General features: G+C 41.3%; 1 protein-coding gene across 1 annotated transcript in view; it reads left to right on the forward strand.

Moving 5' to 3' along the window:
- LOC141108609 (steroidogenic factor 1-like) overlaps positions 1-25,234 on the forward strand; it is a 464,304-nt gene that overhangs the window by 347,093 nt on the left and 91,977 nt on the right. Inside the window, 2 exon segments of the mRNA XM_073600362.1 lie at positions 3,028-3,138; positions 3,140-3,176. Of these exon segments, the coding sequence (XP_073456463.1) occupies positions 3,028-3,138; positions 3,140-3,176 (148 nt within the window).

A 25,234-nucleotide genomic window follows, 5' to 3' on the forward strand; every position in this document is an offset into this window, starting at 1 on the left:
CAGGGAGAACTGTATGGGGCCCCACATATCCACAGAGAAATTCTGAACGGGTGAGCCTGTCCTTTCTTATACTCAATTTGTATATTATGGTTCAATGTATTATTTAATGATCTCGCTGCCACCATTACAAAAATGTTATGCATTTGTGAATTTCTGTATATTTATTATCTGTCCTTATGCCACATTATAGACTTTACTCTCCTGAGGAAGCGGTGAACACCGCGAAACCGGTCGAGAATCCAAGTCATTGTTGCAATCTCTGTTATTATTGGATACAATTCATGTGGTTGTATGTACTGCTTTGTTCTGTATGACAACTGTATATGTTATTGTACTTTCGAGATAAATTTATCTTTTTTTTAAAATGATTTTCTATTAAAAACCTAGTTTTTATTCTACTATTTTTCCTTCACCTTTTTGTACCAATACCCTACTACCTCCAGTACCGAAATAGTCCCCTGTGGTTTCCCCTATATGTGGGGGGTTAGGATAACTGCCGACAGAAGCAGCGAACTGCGGCTTTCCCTACTCCCTACCTTCTTTTGTTTGATAAATGTCAGCCGGTCCATGGAGTCTGTAGACAGACAGGCTCTCTTTTCTGTCACAAAAACTCCAGCGGCACTGAAAGCCCAAGGAGAAGCAGACTCCTTGGTGTCACTGAGGATTACAGTATCTGGAACTGCCTCCGCCCAGCCACGTACTACTCCTAAGGGTCCTGGGGATGGAAAACCATCTGTTAAGGGTTGATGTATATCTTTGTCTGCTTCAATGCCTCCAAAACTACCAAAAATCCCCCCCCCCTCCTCTTGTGTATTGTGTGGCTCTCTACGCTTTCATGATGGCTGCCTCGTTGGGGTTGTGCCTCACCCTCACTTTCCTCCTCTGCTCTATCTGGCAGCCAAGTCGTATCAGTGACCTCATCATTTTCACCCCCTTCATCATCACCATCACTGGAGCCAGCTTGGCAATACGCTGCGGCTGGGGGAACATGATGGACAATTTGTTGTTCACCAGTGTTCTCCCCTCTCTGTAAGGTCATGTTCCTACCTTACTTAACCTTAGAACCAAGATCTGAATCAAGTAATGGCTGTGCATCGTCAAGTAGCAAGTGTCTGAAGCTGTGCTCAAATAACTCAGCTGACTCCTCCATGCATGATGCTGGGGCTATGGCAGGAGTAGCAGTGGACAAGGAGACAGAAGAAGCCATTCTGGCAGCTGTGGTGGACTGCGCACTAGTCTCTGCTTAAGTGATGAAGGATGAGGAGAATGAGGTTTAGTAAGCCAGTCCACCACCTCCTCTGCATCCTGTGACTGGATAGCATGGGCAACATCACAAAACAGAGGAAATTATGCCCTGCCTGAGGATGGACCACGTCCACGTTTTCCTGTGGACACAGACGCTGCTGGCCCCCTCACAGTGCCATGGGAATGTCTGCTTCTCCATTTTGGCCTCCCAGACATGATGGGGGTGAAAGGAAACAGTAGGTATTCTGGATGACCACCCTTCTTATAGGTACACCAACATGACCCTCAGATATCTGGAGACACCGAATGAAAACGAGAAGCAGGTTGTGCATTTGTAAAATGTCTGCCTTTATTAGGTGTGTTACAGCTTATATATGGTTCAACACACCAATAGAAAGAGGGGAGGGTGGAGTGGTTAGTAAAATGATGTATTTGTATAGAAATATATAGTTATATGGTTATACAAATCAGCGACCCTTTAAGATACATTATCATGAGTTAACACGGGGTCAATAGGCCATCTGGTTATGAGTCATAAGTCATGCATCCTGTCCCATGGCCTACAGAACAGAGAAGGACAAAACCAACCCACAATGATATATAGAGTACAGTGCTTGTGCAAGCATCTTTCTAAGCATTTTTTTATAGATTTAAGCTATCTTGTATACTGAAATAGCAAAGCATATCAAAGCATATCAGTCACAATGGTTTGGGCATAATATTACAGGGGGGGACTTATTAACAAAATGTAATAAAGATGGGGAAAGGTGTAGGTGGATGCACTTTAATCAGTGGAAAGTGGTGTTTGGTGCACTTTAACTTAAGTACTCACTACACAGACACACTCCACTGACACACTACAATACACTGCAGTAAAACTGCACTGACGCACTGCAGTATACTGCGGTAAACGTGCACCAACACACTGAAATATACAGCATTAAACGTGCACTAGCGCAATGCAATATAATGCAATAAACGTGCACTAACGCACTGAAATATACTGCTTTAAATGTGCACTAACGCACTACAATATACTATGTTAAACGTGCACCAATGCACTGAAATATACTCTGTTAAAAGTGCACTAATGCAAAGGGAAGATTCCTAACAAATTATTGCAAATGATAACCAATGAACTGTGATAAATTTGTTGTGATGGAGTTGGTGCCAGAGATGATTGGTCTGTTGAGGTGATTGATTAAAGACTTATGAAATTTGAGCAAATTAAAAAAAAATAGAAATATGCTGTAATTGTACTTCTTTTTCACCTTTAGTAATCAGTTCTTAAAAAAATATTCATGTCATTGGTTTCCAATGGCAGAGACCAGTGTGCAGTGTTTGCTGCGTCTTTAACTCCAAAAGCATGTCTGAGCACCATATTATAAACTCATTCACAGCATGGTATAACGGAATGCACAAAATGCCACATTATTTGTAGGTTCAACATTCATAGCAAACTAAGGCTGCACCATATACATGGAACAGAATTGTACAATTTTCTAGATACATTCATAGATTGCATTCACTTTAGACATGTGTTCATCTATGTGCTTGTGTGAGCCTGTAATGCAAGCTTTTCATAATCATCTATCCCTGTATTTATTTATTCACTTTAATAAATCAGGTCCATCACATTCTCTGAAAAGTACAGAAAACCTGATAGAGAGTTAGAATAATTGCAGTTCTCTTTTAAATATTTAAGTGATGTGAGCAATATAATATTCTTTAGCTCTAAAGTAACAGAGGTGTTCAAACTTCATGTATTCTTTTGTTTTTTAGATTGAACTGTCAGCCATTGCAGCCCAGGCTGGATCCACTCTGAATAATCTGGTTCTTAGAGCACAGGAACTAGTCATTCTTCTACATTCCCTGCAGGTGGACAGACAGGAGTTTTGTGTGCCTGAAATTTCTCATACTCTTCAGTCTCGGTGAGTGCAGAATATTTTTTTTTCTGGAAATATGAGCTTGGAGTACAGTTGGAGAGAGCTACTCTTAAGTCCTAAGGGAAAATTATTTGAAATTCTTGACTGTCCTGAGATGTTGGAAACCATGGACAATTGGTGACTCTTTTGTATGTTTATGTGCTATGATATGATATAATGGGTGGTAGAATGGTTTTCGGATTTGGCTGATTTTAGATCCCGTTTTGCTATGACATTTACCTTTAGGTACTTAAAGTAAACCCATATAGCTAAAGTAAAAGGTTAACTGCACTGCAGGTACCATGAGATGATTGTACATACCTATCCCTACACTACACCAATGTGCAAATGTGCTTCCTAAATGTCCTTAGGTTCCTGCAAATTCCTGAAGAAGTTATACCATGTGACAACAAATGGGCCTTATGATTGACAGCTCAGGCATCAAATATTCAATTTTTTAGGAGTATTTTGATGTGTTCCCCTACCCTGTTGTTCTGCTCATATTCTAGCCCTGCTGCACGAGGACTGTAAAAGGCTAATACCAAGTAACATTCATATGCTTAACTCCATCTGGGTTGTAAGAAAGAAAGAAAGAAAAACCTCAACTGGCATCCGCACTGCCATCTTTGTTGAGGTAAAGCAGTCCACTGCTGGCTCAAGTACCAAATTCTCTGGCTTGTCTGGCTTGAGCTTGCTTGCATCTTCTCTGTGTACATGGCATACCATTCTTACCTTCTCCATTAACTTGCACACCAGCTTTAATTTGTATGAAGCGGTATATGAAATAAAAACAAACTAATGTATGTGAGGGTAAGGATAAGGGCATTCATTTTTTTATTTTTTTTTTATTTAAAACACCAACGAGGATATTTATCAAATCTGTGACACAGCAAAGTAATTCTAAATTAGCCACCACAAATTCAATGAATAATTTTCCAAAGTAAATAATAAAATCTTTCATCCAATACACTTTCGACCATCAAAAGCATAGGGCCACTTACCAAATAGTTGGACCCCAAGATGTGTGTGGAAGTATCCCCATAGGGGATGAGAGAAGAAAACTTGTCACACTCCCATTTAAACTGCTCGATACTCCAGTACCTGTCTGGTACACATGTAAAAGAAGGGGAAGGCTCCAGATGCATGTAATACAGGTGATTTATTAATTAAAAACATACAAACAATACCAAAAGGTTACATACAAGAAACTCCACTAGAATCAATCCTGCTGTAAGGCAAAGAAGGTAGTGACATCAGCGTTGTTTGTTGCCTAATAGGACAGTGAGGCAGATTATGTAACAGATCTATTACAAGGTTACAGACCAAAACCTGCCCTGATCACTTATTATTTGTGCATATGTTTAAAGGGAAAATTTGTCTCATCTTCAGTAATAATTGTGTCTCAGCACTTTGAAAATGTGCCACAGTTGGCTTCCCTGGAATACAAGAGTAGGGGGGTCACAAATACATAGTAAACCTGTCAAAGAGACTTTGCTAAGATAGAGGTAGCCTGACTTGCTTCTAATTGTAAATAATTTGCTTGATAAATGTCCCCTTATGAAAATATACAGGTTCCATCTGAACTTTGCTTTTGTTTTCTCTATATCAAATGAATAATGTAGAAGGGTGCTGTAAATTTGAATTTCTATGCCATAGTAAATACTAATTCTTGCCCAAATGAATGTCTTTATATAGGTTTTATTGAAAGAACCAATATTATAGATATAGATATAGATATAGATAGATAATAGATAATATATATAGATAGATATAGATAGATAATATAGATATATGGCCAAAAAAAACAAGATATAATTAAAAGCCCAATAATAGATAAAATAACACAACTAGCTTATGCTGCAATTTTCACTTTCAATCCAGAGATTTCCCCTGCAATACTTTTTTCTGTTGCTATGCTTTTTCAGTTTTAAAGCTAGCATCATTCAACCCACTTCCTTCTGAGCCCAGGCTTTCCAGGACCTGCTTAAACTATGAGTGGACAGTGAAAGGAAAAGCAGCACACCAAGCAGCTCATCCTTCTGTCACTCGCCTTTCTATACTTATATCATTCTTCTTCTAGCAAACTTAATAATCAGCTCCATGTGTGCTTGTTCTGCTCATGTTCCAACCCTGCTGTACAAGGACTGTAAAAGACTACAATCAGGTAACATTTAGATACTTAACTCCTTGAATTTAAAAATTGCATTTAATGATGTATGAATGATACATCATTAAATGTAACTTTTAAAATTCAAGGAGTTAAAGGTGTTGTAAAGGTTCATGTTTTTTCACCTAATGTATCCTATGCATTAAGGTAAAAAAACATCTGATAATTACTGGCCTCCCAGCCCCCCCGGTTTGCTTACCTGAGCCCTCGAAAGTCCTGCACTTGACCCCATGCTCGATCGTTGCCCGGGCTTCTCTTCTCATCTCAGCTCTTCATTGGATAGATTGATAGCAGCGCAGCCATTGGCTTGTGCTGCTGTCAATCAAATCCAATGACACAGGCGCCGGGGGGCGGAGCCGAGTCCTGCACTCTGCGGCTATGGATGCCACAAGGTAACCCCCCGGGAGAGCGCTTCTCCCAGGGGGTTATCTGAGATGGGGAGGAGCTAGGAAAGCCACCGGAGGACCCCAGAAAATGCCATTCAGGGCCATTCTGTGCAAAACAAGCTGCACAGTGGAGGTAAGTATGACATGTTTGTTATTTTTAAAAAATAAAAATCGAACCTTTAGTGTCACTTTAATTATCTGAATGTTACCTGATTGTAGTCTTTTACAAAAATGTATATCATATTTAAATAAAATCACCATTAAATATAACTGATTCATATTTTACTGCTATCGACTTAAAATCATTGCGATGCAAAATAAAATGATAGACTTTTGAAAGGGAAACCAATGCAATTTGGTTTAGTGACAAAATGAAAATGATGTTCCTGTAGTTGATTCATTGCTCCTTTGTTTGTCACTAGCCATTAGGGATGAGCTTCGAGGCAAACTCATGTTCGACTCGAACATCGGCTGTTCGCAAGTTCGCCGAACAGCGAACAATTTGGGGTGTTCGCGGCAAATTTGAATGCTGCGGAACACCCTTTAAAAGTCTATGGGAGAAATCAAAAGTGCTAATTTTAAAGGCTTATATTCATGGTATTGTCATAAAAAGTGTTTGGGGACCTGGGTCCTGCCCCAGGGGACATGGATCAATGCAAAAAAAAGTTTTAAAAACGGACGTTTTTTCGGGAGCAGTGATTTTAATAATGCTTAAAGTGAAACAATAAAAGTGTAATATCCCTTTAAATTTTGTACCTGGGGGGTGTCTATAGTATGCCTGTAAAGGGGCGCATGTTTCCCATGTTTAGAACAGTCTGACGGCAAAATGACATTTCAAAGGAAAAAAGTAATTTAATCTACTTGCGGCTTTTAATGAATTGCCGGTCCGACAATACACATAAAAGTTCATTGATAAAAACGGCATGGGAATTCCCCACAAGGGAACCCCGAACCAAAATTAAAAAAAAAAAATGACGTGGGGGTCCCCCTAAATTCCATACCAGGCCCTTCAGGTCTGGTATGGATATTAAGGGGAACCCCGGCCAAAATTTTTTTTAAAAAATGGCGTGGGGTCCCCCTCAAAATCTATACCAGACCCTTCAGGTCTGGTATGGGTTTTAAGGGGAACCCCGTGCCAAAATTTTTTAAAAAATGGCGTGGGGTCCCCCCAAAAATCCATACCAGATCCTTATCCGAGCATGCAACCTGGCAGGCCGCAGAAAAAGGGGGGGGACGAGAGAGCGCCACCCCTCCTGAACCGTACCAGGCCACATGCCCTCAACATTGGGAGGGTGCTTTGGGATAGCCCCCGAAACCACCTTGTCCCCATGTTAATGAGGACAAGGGCCTCATCCCCACATCCCCTGGCCGGTGGTTGTGGGGGTCTGCGGGCGGGGGGCTTATCGGAATCTGGAAGCCCCCTTTAACAAGGGAACCCCCAGATCCCGGCCCTCCCCCCTGTGTGAAATGGTAGGTACCATTTCACTAAAAAAGTGTCAAAAATGTTAAAAATGACAAGAGACAGTTTTTGACAATTCCTTTATTTAAATGCTTCTTCTTTCTTCTATCTATCTTCAGTTTCTTCCTCCATCTTCTTCTTCTTCTGGTTCTTCTGGTTCTTCCTCCGGTGTTCTCGTCCGGCATCTTCCTCCGCAGCGTCGGCATCTTCTTCCCTTCTTCTCCGGGCCGCTCCACATCCATGATGGCATGGAGGGAGGCTCCCGCTGTGTGACGCTTCTTTCTTCATCTTCTTCTCTTCATCTTCTTGTCTTCATCTTCTTGTCTTCATCTTCTTTTCGGGCCGCTCTGCATCCATGATGCATGGAAGGAGGCTCCCGCTGTGTGATGCTTCTCCTCTTCTGACGGTTCTTAAATAATGGGGGGTGGGGCCACCCAGTGACCCCGCCCCCCTCTGACGCACAGGGACATGACAGGACTTCCCTGTGGCATTCCCTGTGACGCCACAGGGAAGTCCCGTCAAATCACTGTGCGTCAGAGGGGGGCGGGTCACCGGGTGGCCCCACCCCCCCGTTATCTAAGAACCATCAGAAGAGGAGAAGTGTCACACAGCGGGAGCCTCCCTCCATGCCATCATGGATGCGGAGCAGCCCGAGGAGAAGAAGGGAAGAAGACGCCAACGCCGCGGAGGAAGATGCCCGACAAGAACACCGGAGGAAGAACCAGAAGAACCAGAAGAAGAAGAAGATGGAGGAAGAAACCAAAGAAAGATAGAAGAAAGAAGAAAGATTTCACACAGGGGGAGGGCCCAGATCTGGGGGTCCCCTTGTTAAAGCGGGCTTCCAGATTCCGATAAGCCCTTCACCCGCAGACCCCCACAACCACCGGCCAGGGTTGTGGGGATGAGGCCCTTGTCCTCATCAACATGGGGACAAGGTGTTTTGGGGGCTACCCCAAACACCCTCCCAATGTTGAGGGCATGTGGCCTGGTACAGTTCAGGAGGGGGGCACTCTCTCGTCCCCCCTTTTTCCTGTGGCCTGCCAGGTTGTGTGCTCGGATAAGGGTCTGGTATGGATTTTTAGGGGGACCCACGCCATTTTTAAAAAAATTTTGGCCGGGGTTCCCCTTAATATCCATACCAGACCTGAAGGGCCTGGTATGGAATTTAGGGGGACCCCCACATCCTTTTTTTTTAAATTTTGGTTCGGGGTTCCCCTGTGGGGAATTCCCATGCCGTTTTTATCAATGAACTTTTATGTGTATTGTCGAAGCGGCAATTCATTAATAGCCGCAAGTAGTTTTAAATTTTATGCCCCGTACACACGGTCGGATTTTCCGACGGAAAATGTGTGATAGGACCTTGTTGTCAGAAATTCCGACCGTGTGTAGGCTCCATCACACATTTTCCATAGGAATTTCCGACACACAAAGTTTGAGAGCTTGCTATAGATATGTCGGAATCTCTCATCGTGTGTACACAAATCCGACGCACAAAGTGCCACGCATGCTCAGAATAAATAAAGAGATGAAAGCTATTGGCTACTGCCCCATTTATAGTCCCGACGTACGTGTTTTACGTCACCCGCGTTCAGAATGATCGGATTTTCCAACAACTTTGTGTGACCATGTGTATGCAAGACAAGTTTGAGCCAACATCCGTCGGAAAAATCCTAGGATTTTGTTGTCGGAATGTCCGATCAATGTCCGACCGTGTGTATGGGGCAATATTGTTTGACTTTAAGCATTATTAAAATCACTGCTCCCGAAAAAAACGGCCGTTTTTGAAACTATTTTTTGCATTGATCCTTGTCCCCTGGGGTAGGACCCAGGTCCCCAAACACTTTTTATGACAATAACTTGCATATAAGCCTTTAAAATTAGCACTTTTGATTATTCATGTTCGTGTCCCATAGACTTTAACAGTGTTCGCGTGTTCGAACAAATTTTTTGCCTGTTCACAAGTTCTGGTGCGAATCGAACAGGGGGGTGTTCGGCTCATCCCTACTAGCCATTTTTTTTGTAATTATAGAGTTAGAATTATCAGAGATTTGCTACGCGTTAAGTATCTTAATGATTGCATCCACATCTGCTGAGCTAAAGAGAACCAAGAACCAAAATTATAGTGGAGTTACATCTTGTGTCCATTGTGCATGCAAGTCAAATTCCACTTTAATTACTGAACATTTGTAAATAAAGTAAATGTAGGTATGAATTCCCTAAAGCCAAATTTAAACTATACTTTTTTGGTGATTTGATTTTTTCTTCTAGTTTAGTTGTGCTCTGGAACTTTCAAACGTTATGTCATTGACTAGACTCTGTTGAGTTTTCCAAAGGACTGTGTCAGAGGGGCAGTATGGGTTAGCTTTGCGCGTTAACCTGCTAATCCCTGAAGATAGTCAGCCCCCTACTCAGCAGTAGGTTGGGTCAGACTTTTCCGAATATGTTGAACAAGCTTCTAGGGATCCTGGGTGTGAAAGCCAGAGTCTTGCAGGAACTACTTCCAGTATGCTGTGTATCTTTATCAGCATGATAAGCCTGAGCACCCAATTGGAGGCTGTCAGCCTTAATCAGTGATATTGTTGGGAATTAATTTACCACCCCAAATTCTACAATACCATTAGAGAAAAGGACTGGATTGCATTTCTGTTCAAAAACAAAGTCAATAACATTAAGCAGGGATAGATTGATTTCAGTGGAGGGGTCCCACTTGCAGTATACAAGGCCCAACAGAATGGAGATACTGCCATGGAAATATGTCCCAGATAGCCCATTCTTCCACTATTGTGGAAGCTCAGTTTTCACATTTATACAGGTGCAAAGTGGCCTTGAAGAAAAATAATATCTAAATATATTAACAATAGTGCTTCTTTTAATCCAAAGGCAGCAAACATAAAGATTTGTCACCACAGTGCTTGGGGAGGAGAGAGAGCTGATTACACCATGAAGTCTAAACTGAGTTTGCCAACAGTATGTGATAGCTCACTCACCAAGTTTTAATTAAATGGCTAGTCTTAGGGTAGCCGTTTTTAATGTTATCAAGAAAATGAAAACAAATAATTGAGCTCAGAAGTGACTCAGATGTGTAACTGTGTGGTTGCTGTCACATTCTTCCGACCTCAGAGACCAGCAGAGCTGAAATGTCACTGATTAAAACAAGTATTTGTGCTTTGTTAGTGTGGATAGGAACATGCTAAAGTTTGTACATATTGTCCATGTAGTGTAATTCATACTAAGGAGGAATTTACCAAAGAAAGAAAAAAGTTAACCCTACTTAGCATAAATCAGGCTGCCTCTAAACTAGCAAAATTATCTGCAGAAATGTTTTTACATTTCCTGGAGAATGGATTGCAACCATTGTATACACCTGTGATGGGAGGGCCCATGGAACTCAGAATCCCTTGGAAAGTAGGGGATGCCCGTGTTTCAGCTCCCCATACACCACTTATGTCTAAGTCACCCTTTGCTATCCTGGCACAGGGTGAGTGAGAAAATATATCTTGGACTACTTAAAATGGGACAGTAATATTTGTCCACAATATCTCCCAGGATGTATGTAGAGACTATTATTGGTTTGTTTGATTCTGAACTCAACCTGGTAATTGAGTGAGCTGATCACATTAGCCTCCAGGACTGGCTAGGAGACGAACAGTCTAATCCTACTATAGTTGTTGATGACTAGGCTGAGGAGGGGGGAGATTGTTGTTTGTATTGTTAATTGTAATTAGCTCCTGCTATTGTGTTTATACTACTGTGTGAAGCTCGGTGCCCACAAGTCTGTATCCTACAGGTCATGTCTCTGAGTCATCTGGTCTGGGTAAATGATTTAGTAAACTAGCTCATGTTAATTAGGTTAATTAGGTTACAGGTGTATTGTTAGAGTAATATGAGCAGGAGGGGGGAACCTCATCTTCTACTGTATATAAGACTGTATTCTGGTTCTAATAAAAATATAGTCCATGTTAGCAGTGAAACAAGTGTCGCCTTGTTTTGTGCTTATGAGCGGTTGGAATATCGGATATCTGAGTCCAGACTGGGAGGAAGTGGTATACTGACGGAAGCACTCAAGTGGAGTGTGGGACGTTCTGTGACAACACCTATACCTGAATTGTTTATTTTTTCATAAGATAGATATGCATAAAATTATTCTGGAATCTGAAAAAATAAGATTTGCCAATACTCTTAATTTGTTTGGCACTGCTTTACCATTTATAAATTAAGCTGCAAAGTTAGCAATGTGTTGCTGTGTGGTTAAAGTAGATCTGTCTTTAAAAGGTGCTATGAGAGATTATGCAGGTACCTTTGACAGTTTCCAATTGTGCCTCAGGATCCCTAACTCCTGAGCATCTCTTATGAGCAAGTGTCAATATTTCCTTGTTGAAGAAGGTTGCCCGATGTCCTCCTACCTCCCACACCTTTCCATTTCTCAGGGTGGGTGGTCATTGTATTTGACTATTTACATTCCTGCCAAATTTTGACATATTTTTGATACATACAAGGTAAAAGTATTAATTAGAACCCACAAACAATATATATTTTCAGAAAGCAGAGGCCCTGGTGAATAAAATAATGCTCACAATTTTTTATATTGCACAATATTTGTCAAATGCAAATTTTGAGAAAAAAATTCACTTAAATACATTTTTAGTGCAAACAAACACAATATAACAACACAATTTCTGGTAAAAAAACAAAATATGATGTTATGCCAAGAAAATTGATACCACGTACCTCAAGATTTAACATTTTGCACGTCCGTAAAATGGCAACAAACTATGTTACCTGACAATCTCCATAGGAGATTCTTTAAAAGCCTTTAGAGTTGCACAGGAAGTCTGGCCCTAGAATTATTGTTCTTACTTTGATGTTCACAAGCTCTGATGATGATGTTATGCCGAGTAAATGGATACCCAACATGTCACATTTTAAAATTGCGCACGCTCATGGTATAGTGACAAACTGTGGTACATTACATTATCCATATGCAATGCCTTAAAAGCCTTTACTGGTTACCAGTTTAGAGTTACACAGGAAGTCTGGCCCTAGAATTATTGCTCTTAGTCTGATGTTCATGCAAATACCTCAAGCATGTCGTGGCAATCACTGTTCACTTATGCATGTGGGACCTCTGTGCGTATTTACATTTGCATGTGAGCATGGGGAAAAGGGGGTGCTCTAATTTTTTTTTTTTTTATTCCATTTTAACAGAAATTTAAATTGAAGTGCCACACCACTGCTAATAGGTCCAGAAACAACTTTATTTTTATCAACAAAAGATTTATTGGGACAAATACAAGAATACATATTCCAGAACACTCAGTACATAGAAGAGACAAGACTCTTACAATGGTGTTTCAGAGATACAGCAAACTGTAAATGATAGCGTTAAGAACCTAGTCAAAACCCATTCCTTGCCCATACATGTAGGTACCATGCTTCCCAGTAACTAAGCCCATAAACAGTAGTGTACATTGATGAAGGGTGCGTGAGCATGAACCTAACAATATGTCCATGACCAGATCAGTAGAATCCAGCTATCCTCCCCAGACCCCATCAAATTTAGAAGAGTATCCCCTAAGCTGATAAATGACCCATTCAAATCCGAGGGTAATTCCCATATGTTCCACCCATTCTGTAAGAGAAGGAGGAGAGGTGCTCCTCCAGTGTAGTAACACTACTTTGCATGCCTGGAACAATGCCCTAGAGACGGCTTCCTTGTTAAATTGATCTGCCACCACATTATCTACAATACCTAAAATAGAAACTTTTGGGGTCAGGAGTAAGAGTAGTTTGAAACGCCCGATTGATAGTGTTGAGGACAGACTCCCAATATCTATAAAGTTTTGGGCAGCACCACAGCATGTAAATCAGAGTACCAAGGTTTCTGTTACATTTTGGACAAATCAAATTTGTGAGGAGGCCCATTTCAAATAAGCGCAATGGGGTGTAATGTACTCCTAACAGTATGAACAGCTGAGATAGTCACTGAGATGTATTTAAGGTGCTGGAATGCACAGCTTCCAGTGCCATCTCCCATTGCTCACCAGACAGATCACTCACGTCCGCCTCCCACCTCTCCGACACCATTCAGGGATACATTACGAGATAAATGGTCAGGTTAATGGCATAGCATGTAGAAATAAATGCTCTCTGCATAGGCACTTGCGACATCAAACCAAAATTGGGGGTGAGAGAGAGTGAAATACCCAAGGGAAATTTTGAGCTACAACTGCATGTTTTAGCTGCAGGTAATAGAATTGCATAGACTGTGGTAGGTCATAGTGAGATTGGAGTCTAATCCACATATTCACTAGACATGTACATTTGTTTTCGTCCGAATGCATTTTCGTCCAAATTTCGGGTATTTTCGTTATTGTTTTAACAAACGATAACGAATGTGCAGAATCCGAAAACCGAAAGATCCAACATAAACAAATGCTTTATTTTCGTTTTCGTTGCGACAACAGTTCGATATAGATAGGAGATTCGACATGACGCTGACAATAGCGATCTGTGTCCATTGAACCTGTGGTCGAATGTGTAGAACCTTAGCTCTATTAGTCCAAGATTATTCTACATAGAGAGAAAAGATTCAACATTATAGAGACAATAGCAAAAAAGGTTGAATGCGCCTAACCTAACTCTATTAGTCCAAGATTATGCGACATAGAGAGAAAAGATTCGACATGAAGATTCAACGAAGCAGTCGCCGCAAGCGGACATTTATGGTCAAATGCTCCGCCCATAGGCTATAGAAGAATTCTAATGTTGGTTGACTAGTAATAATAATTAATAAATATAATTATTACTAGTGTCATACAACATTAGAATTCTACTATAGCTTGTAGGCAGGAACATTAGACCGGAAATGTACTATTGCGGCGTCGTACAGTTTAGCTGCGCCGTTGAATCTTCTTAGAACATTCGACAGACACACTAAACCTTCAATGACAGATTCGACCTTAATTATTTCGGATTTTCAGACGAATGCATTTTTTAATGAAACAAAATAAATAATAACAAATTTTAGGAGTAACTAAATTTATTTTTCGGAGAAAACTAAATTCTGAAACAAAATATTTCAGTGTGCACATGTCTAATATTCACAGCTCTTATTGTAAAGAAACCTTTCTGTATTTGAAGATTAAATCTCTTTTTCTCCAGACGTAATCCCTTGTCCTCTGTGATGACCTTTAGGGTTGTATGGGTTTATTTATTTATTTATTTTTTAAATAACAAACGCGTTATACTAAATATATTTATAAGTGCGCTAATAATCAACTACCTACTGAAAAAATATATATCCGTGAAAGTAAAATATGGAGATCCTTATTCAATACAGAAATATAGGAATAAAATAAACTGCCCAAAAAAAATCTTGTTGTAAGTGTCCAATGTGAAATAAATTCAAAACGTGAGAAAAAAATTTATATATCAGCATAAAAACACTCTTCAGTAAAACACTTGTTTACACCTAGAAAATGTAAACAATTGACTTCAATAGTCATAAAAAAGTTGCTGCACAGATCAGCGCTGTATCTCACAGGCTCACTCTAATATTGAGGCGAAGTTTAGCATATAGAACACACAGGCTCTTCAGTAAAAACACTTGTTTTCTAATCATCAAATAAATTGGAAAACGATTATCTTCAGTTCATCACAAAGACAGGCTGCTGCACAGATCAGCCACACATCTCTCAGGCTAGCTCGATAGTCAAGCAAAGTACTCCAAGTTCACAATATGTCATGCAGAGAAAAAAGAAAGGGAAAATCACTGCGCAATTACCATAATTGTGTACACATTCCGCATCCGCATCACCAAATACTCACATATTACAGGTTAAATCAGGCGCTTCAGAAGCAATCAGACCGCTGTATGAGGTTCCGTTCACCGTTCACACAATGTGTCAGGTGAATTCACTGGCTCCTACCGACGCGTTGCATCACATGTCACGTGACTTTATCAAGGGTAGCCATGTGATTAGAGAACTTAGACACATGTACCGCCAAGGATCATACCACAACCAAACATCAATACACAGTGAGCCCAGTCTGGCTGGGTTCACTGGCTTCTCAAGAGAGAATAAATTCAGTTCTTCTAATCTTTCCTCATAGCTGAGCTCCTCTATGCCTCTTATCAGTTTGGTTGCCCTTCTCTGCACTTTCTCCAGTTCCCTGATATCCTTTTTGTGAACTGGTGCCCAAAACTGAACTGCATATTCCAGATGAGGTCTTACAAAATTTGTACAGGGGTGAAATTATATCTTTCTCTCTCTGGAGTCTATACCTTTTAATGCAAGAAAGGATTTTGCTCCCTTTGGAAACCACAGCTTGGCATTGCATGCCATTATTAAGCTTATGACATACCAGAACACCCAGATCCTTCTCCACCATTGACTCTTCCAGTTGTACTCCCCCTAGCATGCACCTGCAGGCATCACCCCGGTACCGTTTTTTAGTGTGAGCAGTCGGCTCTTTAGGGATAACAACCGATGCGGCTAAAAGTCACTCTGCTGTTATCCTCAAAGAGCAGTAGGGGACGTCCCCCCTACCGCCACCTTCCGCTGATCTTCCCGGGCCTCCCATCCCACTGGGAGACCTGATCCACAATTCACCACTTCCACCGGCTAGGCTGAGACTGGAACAAAGCCTTCTTCGTTCCAGTCTCCTATGTAAAAGCACGGAAGCGGCGTCACAACGTCACTTCCGGTTTACTCGACTGCCAAAGCCGCAGATTAAAAAAAAAATTACAGTATTCAGAATCTCTGTTTTTGGTGATCTGAATACTTTGAAGTGCAAAGGAGGGATTTGGGGTCTTTTAGACCCTCGATCTCTCCATAAAGAGTACCTGACTCCACCCATTACTGTCACAAGGGATGTTTACATTCCTTGTGACAGCAATAAAAGTGACCAGATTTTTTTTTTAAGTGACAATGTAAAAATAAATAAAATAAATAAGAAAAAATAAAGAATGTAAAGCACCCCGGTTCCCATGAGCTTGCGCAGCAAAGAAACCTCATGCGTAAGTCATGCCCTCATATGTAAATGGTGTTCAAATCACACATGTGAGGTATCGCCCTGATCATTAGAGTGAGAGCAATAATTCTAGCAAAAGACCTCCTCTGTATCTCTCACCTGGTAACCGTTAATTTATTTTAAAATGTCGCCTATGGGGATTTTTAGGTACCGTAGTTTGTCGCCATTCCACGAGTGTGCACAATTTCAAAGCATGACATGTTAGGTATTTATTTACTCGGTGTAACATCATCTTTCACATTATATAAAAAATGGGCTAACTTTACTGTTTAGTTTTTTCTTTATTCATGAAAATGTCTTTTTTCCCAAAAAATTATGTTTGAAAGACCGCTGCGCAAATACCGTGCGACATAAAATATTGCAATGATCACCATTTTATTCTCTAGGATCTCTGCTAAAATATATACATATATATAATGTCTGGGGGTTCTAAGTAATTTTCTAGTAAAAAATACAGATTTTAACTTGTAAGTAGGGATGAGCCGAACACCCCCCTGTTCGGTTCGCACCAGAACATGCGAACAGGAAAAAAGTTCGCTCGAACACGCGAACACCGTTAAAGTCTATGGGACACGAACATGAATAATCAAAAGTGCTAATTTTAAAGGCTTATATGCAAGTTATTGTCATAAAAAGTGTTTGGGGACCCGGGTCCTGCCCCAGGGGACATGGATCAATGCAAAAAAAGTTTTAAAAACGGCCGTTTTTTCAGGAGCAGTGATTTTAATAATGCTTAAAGTCAAACAATAAAAGTGTAATATCCCTTTAAATCTCGTACCTGGGGGGTGTCTATAGTATGCCTGTAAAGGGGCGCATGTTTCCCGTGTTTAGAACAGTCTGACAGCAAAATGACATTTGGAAGGAAAAAACCCATTTAAAACTACCCGCGGCTATTGCATTGCCGACAATACACATAGAAGTTCATTGATAAAAACGGCATGGGAATTCCCCACAGGGAAACCCCGAACCAAAATAAAAAAAAAAAAATGACGTGGGGGTCCCCCTAAATTCCATACCAGGCCTTTCAGGTCTGGTATGGATATTAAGGGGAACCCCGGCCAAAATAAAAAAAAAAAAAAATGACGTGGGGTTCCCCCTAAATTCCATACCAGACCCTTCAGGTCTGGTATGGATTTTAAGGGGAACCCCGCGCCTAAAAAAAAAAAAAAAACGGCGTGGGGTCCCCCCAAAAATCCATACCAGACCCTTATCCGAGCACGCAACCTGGCAGGCCGCAGGAAAAGAGGGGGGGACCAGAGTGCGGCCCCCCCTCCTGAACCGTACCAGGCCACATGCCCTCAACATTGGGAGGGTGCTTTGGGGTAGCCCCCCAAAACACCTTGTCCCCATGTTGATGAGCACGGTGACTTGACGGGACTTCCCTGTGACGTCACGGGGAATGCCACAGGGAAGTCCCGTCATGTCCCGTGCGTCAGAGGGGGCAGGGTCACCAGGTGGCCCCGCCCCCTGTTATTTAAGAACCGTCAGACAAGGAGACGCCATCACACAGCGGGAGCCTCCCTCCATGCCAGCATGGATGCGGAGCGGCCCGGAGAAGAAAATGAAGAAGAGAAGAAGGAAGAAGAGAAGAGAATGAAGAAGAAGATGAAGAGAAGAGCGGGAGCCTCCCCCCATGCCATGGGTGCGGAGTGGCCCGAGGAGAAGAAGATAGAAGACGCCGCGGAGGAGATGCTGGACTAGAACGCCGGAGGAAGAACCAGAAGAGCCAGAAGAACCAGAAGAAGAAGAAGATGAAGGAAGATAGAAGAAAGAAGAAGCATTTAAATAAAGGAATTGTCAAAAACTGTCTCTTGTCATTTTTAACATTTTTGACAGTTTTTTAGTGAAATGGTAGGGGTAAGTACCCCCTTACCATTTCACACAGGGGGGGGCTGGGATCTGGGGGTCCCCTTGTTAAAGGGGGCTTCCAGATTCTGATAAGCCCCCCGCCCGCAGACCCCCACAACCACCGGCCAGGGTTGTGGGGATGAGGCCCTTGTCCTCATCAACATGGGGACAAGGTGTTTTGGGGGCTACCCCAAAGCACCCTCCCAATGTTGAGGGCATGTGGCCTGGTACAGTTCAGGAGGGGGGGAGGGGGGGCGCACTCTCGTCCCCCCTCTTTTCCTGTGGCCTGCCAGGTTGCGTGCTCGGATAAGGGTCTGGTATGGATTTTTGGGGGGACCCCACGCCGTTTTTTTTTTTTTTTTTTGGCGCGGGGTTCCCCTTAAAATCCATACCAGACCTGAAGGGTCTGGTATGGAATTTAGGGGGAACCCCACGTCATTTTTTTTTTAAATTTTGGCCGGGGTTCCCCTTAATATCCATACCAGACCTGAAGGGCCTGGTATGGAATTTAGGGGGACTCCCACATCATTTTTTTTTTAAATTTTGGTTCGGGGTTTCCCTGTGGGGAATTCCTATGCCTTTTTTATCAATGAACTTCTATGTGTATTGTCGGCAATGCAATAGCCGCGGGTAGTTTTAAATGGGTTTTTTCCTTCCAAATGTCATTTTGCTATCAGACTGTTCTAAACACGGGAAACATGCACCCCTTTACAGGCATACTATAGGCACCCCCAGGTACGAAATTTAAAGGGATATTACACTTTTATTGTTTGACTTTAAGCATTGTTAAAATCACTGCTCCTGAAAAAACGGCCGTTTTTAAAACTTTTTTTTGCATTTGTCCATGTCCCCTGGGGCAGGACCTGGGTCCCCAAACACTTTTTATGACAATAACTTACATATAAGCCTTTAAAATTAGCACTTTTTATTTCTCCCATAGACTTTTAAAGGGTGTTCTGCGGCATTCGAATTTGCCGCGAACACCCCAAATTGTTCGCTGTTCGGCGAACTTGCGAACAGCTAATGTTCGAGTCGAACATGAGTTCGACTCGAACTCGAAGCTCATCTCTACTTGCAAGCAACACATGTCAGAAATATGCTTAAGCATGAAGGGGTTATGCATCATTTTCCATAAATTGTACATTCATATCAGCCCCTGCAGCCAAGGAGCTTACAATCTAGGGTCCCTACTTCATATGCAAACATAAACATACTAGGTCTAATTTAGACAGGATCCAAATAACCTATATATTAAGTTTGGTAATGCACTGAGAATCATAAACAATGTCAAATTTGAAAACATTATTAGGGTGTGGAAGCAGTGATCTCGATCAGGACTATTCCTCTCCAATTAGCAGGGAGCATGAGCTTTACTGATTAGAAAGCTATGGATCTGGCTCAGTTAGGGATGTGTCTGATCTCTATATGTTGCTTCCACACAATGAGCAAGCGTCCCACTGAGAAGCATGCTATCAGGGGATAGGCTTTTCTATTCAGGCTGTAGTAACTTTAGGCTTCATGTACACTAGCAGCTCCTAAACTTAAGTTTCAAATTAAACAATTCATCACATGCTCTACTGAGTTTGTCGTTTACGTTCTGAGGTGTCCCTGCGGCCTGCTTTATGTAGGATGTACCATGCGCACTTTGCGCAAGCGTATAGGTGAGCACCGCAGATTCATATATAAGGGCTGTGACAAACATAGCATTCCTTGCTATTTCCTCCAGGGGCATAATAAAAATTTCAGATGCCTGGAGGTGATGGCAATTGAAGCTATCCCCAAAGGCACCCTCACAGATAATGAAAGGTAATATTAAGCCTTGTTTACATGGATGGTCAAGAGCAGTAAACGGGCAGTTGAGCCACAGCTTTACCACCCCCTGACCCTCGAGCTACAAGTTAACGATGATACAATACAATGATAAAACTTTTCACGTTTGGCAGATGAAACCAGCGCCAAACGCCACCCATTCAAGTGCACAGGGCCATGTCAGTGCTCCAATGGGGAGTTCAGACTGAACCCAAGCTCTTGCCTACTCTGGTGCTGCCTACAGCTGGTGCTTAACTGCTGAAGTCACTTCAGAACAGGCATAGGGCACTACCAATCCTATTTACTATATATGTGAAATGTAATGTGTATCCTACATATGAGTGGAATCCTGGCGTGCTGTTCAGCCTGTATATTTGACAAATACTTTTTATCTTTGAGACAATTAGGGAGGTCACCATGCGTTGCTTAACTGCAGAAGATAAAAACTAGGCCACCAGGGTAGTTTTGCTATGTGGCAGAGCTGTATAAATTCCAGGACTGGATGTACATAAATGCAAAATCCTTTGGCAAGGATATAGGTATTTTAACTGTGTACTCATCTGTTTGCTTGGACTGCTGCTTTAAGTCAAATTTTAGTTGTATTAGCAGTGCCTAGCTTTTTAAAATAAGGCACAGAAACAGAAGTTTAATACTTGCTCCAAAATAGACTGTGTTTGCAACATCCAGCCCAGATCTGATAGTGGAGGGGAACCACAGATATGGTGTCGGCACAACATCACTGTTGACACTTGTCTTGTAATCAGAGCATGAGATAGGCTGTGGAATGTACGTCACACAGGGTTTATTAAGGTTGTCACTCTACGGGAACGAAAGATTTCTCATAGCTGTGGAGGCTCTTGCCAACCCTGCTTAGACTAGTTCACATGTTTCATTACTGCTTAGACAAAATAGACTAAGATGGTTCCGGTCAAGTGAAATAAGGGTAAAGAATGGAACATTTTTAGTTTTAATAAAGCCAGTTATTTTTGTGTAATTTATGCCAAGTTTGTTAAGGAGCAAAATATGTTTACTGTTTTGGTGCCTATTCCTAAAAAAGTTCCCTACAGTAGGGGGGGCTTGCTCATAGTGATTATTTTTTTTATTAATTTTTTTGGAAAATAAAACAAGGGTAGGGCTGGAGAAGTATTGCAATGCAGTAGGTATAAAGTCATATTTTACTCTTCAACTTTTCCTGTATATTTTGATGCCCAATAATATTTCCAGCAGGAAGCATACCAAAGCAATTTCCAAACAAAGTAAAGGGTTTTTTTTTTAAATGTTTATGCATTTACTACTGAATGAAATGAATAACAATGTAAAAAAAAAAATAAGACATTACAATATTAATCATACCCTTGTCAGCACTGGGCAGAGAGTCAGTGAAGACACAGAACCTGCATCCATGGGCTGACTCTCCGCTCAATGACAGTTGTTACAGTCATAATAATAGCTGGGGGCAGGTGTTATCATTCCATTGATGTGAATAGGTATGAGCTGAAGTTTGGACCAGGACTTGGATAATCGGGTGTTCATTCAAATAGACTGAAACATTTTCACATTCAGCAGGAGCAGAACATCATGTACAGTATCTCACAAAAGTGAGTACACCCCTCAATATTTTATTATATCTTTTCATGTAACACTGAAGAAATGACACTTTGCTACAATGTAAAGTAGTGAGTGTACAGCTTGTATAACAGTGTATATTTGCTGTCCCCTCAAAATAACTCAAGACGCAGCCATTAACGTCTAAACCACTGGCAACAAAAGTGAATACACCCCTAAGTGAAAATGTTCAAATTGGGCCCAAAGTGTCAATATTTTGTGTGGCCACCATTATTTTCCAGTACTGCCTTAACCCTTTCGGGCATGGAGTTCACCAGAGCTTCACAGGTTGCCACTGGAGTCCTCTTCTACGTCTCCATGACGACATCACAGAGCTGGTGAATGTTAGAGACCTTGCGCTCCTCCACCTTCCATTTGATGCTCAATAGGGTTTCGGTCTGGAGACATGCTTAGCCAGTCCATCACCTTTACCCTCAGCTTCTTTAGCAAGGCAGTGGTCATCTTGGAGGTGTGTTTGGGGTCATTAACATGTTGGAATACTGCCCTGCGGCCCAGTCTCAGAAGGGAGAGGATCATGCTCTGCTTCAGTATGTCACAGTACATGTTGGCATTTATGGTTCCCTCAGTGAACTGTAGCTCCCCAGTGCCGGCAGCATTCATGCAGCCCCAGATGCTCCCACCACCATGGTTGACTATAGGCAAGACACACTTGTCTTTGTACTCCTCACCTGGTTGCCGCCACACATGCTTGACATCATCTGAACCAAATACGTTTTTCTGCTTGACTTCAGCAAACTGTTTGCAGGCTTTCTTGTGCATCATCTTTAGAAGAGGCTTCCTTCTGGGACAAGAGCCATGCAGACCAATTTGATGCAGTGTGCAGCGTATAGTCTGAGCACTGACAGCCTGACCCCCCACCCCTTCAACCTCTGCAGCAACGCTGGCAGCACTTATACTTCTATTTCCCAAAGACAACCTCTGTATATGACGCTGAGCATGTGCACTCAACTTCTTTGGTCAACTATGGAGAGGCCTGTTCTGAGTGGAACCTGTCCTGTTAAACTGCTGCACTGTCTTGGCCACTGTGCTGCAGCTCAGTTTCAGGGTCTTGGGTCTTCTTATAGCCTATGCCATCTTTATGTAGAGCAACAATTCTTTTTTTTCAGATCCTCAGAGAGTGCTTTGCCATAAGGTGCCATGTTGAACTTCCAGTGACCAGTATGAGAGAGTGAGAGCGATAACACCAAATTTAACACACCTGCTCCACATTCACACCTGAGACCTTGAAACACTAATGAGTCACATGACACCAGGGAGGGAAAATGGCTAATTGGACCCAATTTAGACATTTTCACTTAGGGGTATACTCATTTTTGTTGCCAGCAGTTTAGACATCAATGGCAGTGTGTTGAGTTATTTTGAGGGGACAGCAAATTCACACTGTTATACAAGCTGTACACTCACTACTTTACATTGTAGAAAAGTGTTATTTCTTCAGTGTTGTCACATGAATAGATATAATAAAATATTTACAAAAAAGTGAGGGGATTACTCACTTTTGTGAGATACTGTATATTAGTGGCATTACTTCTACTATTATACATGACAGCTTCCTGCGTGTACAAAGATTTTTGGCAACTGAGTGAAACTAGTTCAGGTCCCCATCCCTAATACCTTTTGTGCAACAAGGTTCCTCAAGGATGGGACTTTAAGGATGGGTCTGTCAATCTGTCTTCATGACAGTGGAATTGGGCTATTCCAGTTTTCTGTCCCATGTTGTTTTTTCACCATGTGTTTGTTTTTATCATTCAACAAGTATTACTATAAAAGAGAATTGCGCTAGGTGAGAAATTAGTGGATAGAAAAATAATAAGGACAAAATATCCGTGATAGGAGTCCTGCTGCTGAACACTATAACCCTGATATAAGGCAAAAAATTGTGAAGATAAAAGACAGTGCAGCGCTGAACATAAATCTAAATAAATTATTATACCAACCAATGATAATATCATTGAATCAAGGTGATGATATTACAACAATATAAATGACAATGTGCCAATAGAGTAATGTGAGCAATCAAAATAATTAGCCATCAGTATTAAAAATACCAATCAGTGAAAAATAAGTGTTCATAACACTTAAGTGTAATCCAAAGAATATTCAAATAAATTGATAAAGTCCAAAAAGAAGTTCCAAAAAGGGTGTAAGATAAGGAATATAAAAAATCCAAATCCAATAATCCACTTGAGAGTGACGCCCACCACCAGGAGAGAAAAATGGAGGCTTACCAGAGAGCCTGCGACCGCCCGTACTCCCTTACGCCCTTATAAAAGAGCTCCAGACTTTGACCCCATTACAGAGTCACAATCGCCTGATAAGGTATCTCTCAGGATGATGCTGGAACACTCCTTCAATAAACGTCCCTGAAAAACGCTATTCCACTTCTAATGTCGCGATCAGCCAACTTAATTGCTTCTGGGCTCTCACTCTCTCTGCTCCACCCCTCTTCTTTCTTCTTTCTTATGCCAGATGCCTGCATGGACGTTTATTGAAGGAGTGTTCCAGCATCATCCTGAGAGATACCTTATCAGGCGATTGTGACTCTGTAATGGGGTCAAAGTCTGGAGCTCTTTTATAAAATAATCAACTGAGATCCACTGAGATGGCCAGAACCAGTTCTTGATAGAGTCTATTTCACATTTTCACAGCTCTTACTGTGAAGAAGCCTTTTTGTATGGGAAGGTTCCTTTTTCTTTTATATGATCCACTTTTGCTGGAGTGTTTGCTGCCTGAACCATCCCGTGAATAAATTCTATTCTCCTGAATGCCTCTGGCTGTCACCCATAAGCTATCGTGAAGGGAAGTCTGGGGGACTGCAGATCCTATCCTGGCAGGGCATCAACGGTGATCTACTAAGCCTGTTTTGCCCCCCCTGAGTAAGGGCAGTCGCAGGCTCTCTGGTAAGCCTCCATTTTTCTCTCCTGGTGGTGGGTGTCACTCTTAAGTGGATTATTGGATTTGGATTTTTTATATTCTTCATCTTACACCCTTTTTGGAACTTCTCTTTGGACTTTATTAATTTATTTGAATATTCCGTTGGATTACACTTAGGTGTTATGAACACTTATTTTTCACTGATTGGTATTTTTCATACTGATGGCTAATTATTTTGATTGCTCACATTACTCTATTGGCACATTGTCCTTTATATTGTTGTAATATCATCACCTTGATTCAATGATATTATCATTGGTTGGTATAATAATTTATTTAGATTTATGTTTGTAATACTGACACATAATCACACACATAGGTTGGACTTGATGGACTTGTGTCTTTTTTCAACCTCACCTACTATGTAACTATGTAACTATGTCCAGTGCTGCACTGTCTATTATCCATTCAACAAGTATTGTTAATATTCTATTTATGTAATAATAAAATCTCTATTTTTAAAAAAATCACTCACGTTCATGGTCCATTAAAGCCCTATCCTTGAGGAACTTTGTTGCACACATGGTTGTTAAGGACACCACTGTCCCTATAAATCTCTTGTCCATTAAAAAATGTACACAGTAAAAAAAAAAAAAAATACACACAGTTTTTGATAAGTTCTTTATTTTAAAAAATCCCCAAAAATGTCCTATGATGTACAACCACCATCAATCACATTGTCCAATGATGTAGATTCATGTCACTGATGATGCTCAATGCATAGAGGCACAGTGGTGTATGTGATCATTAAGGGTTGAAAAATCTCTAACTTCCATTTACACACTCGCCTTTCTGGATAAGC

Source organism: Aquarana catesbeiana, linkage group LG09, assembly GCF_042186555.1.
Source record: "Aquarana catesbeiana isolate 2022-GZ linkage group LG09, ASM4218655v1, whole genome shotgun sequence".
In the NCBI taxonomy this organism is placed as follows: Eukaryota; Metazoa; Chordata; class Amphibia; order Anura; family Ranidae; genus Aquarana; species Aquarana catesbeiana.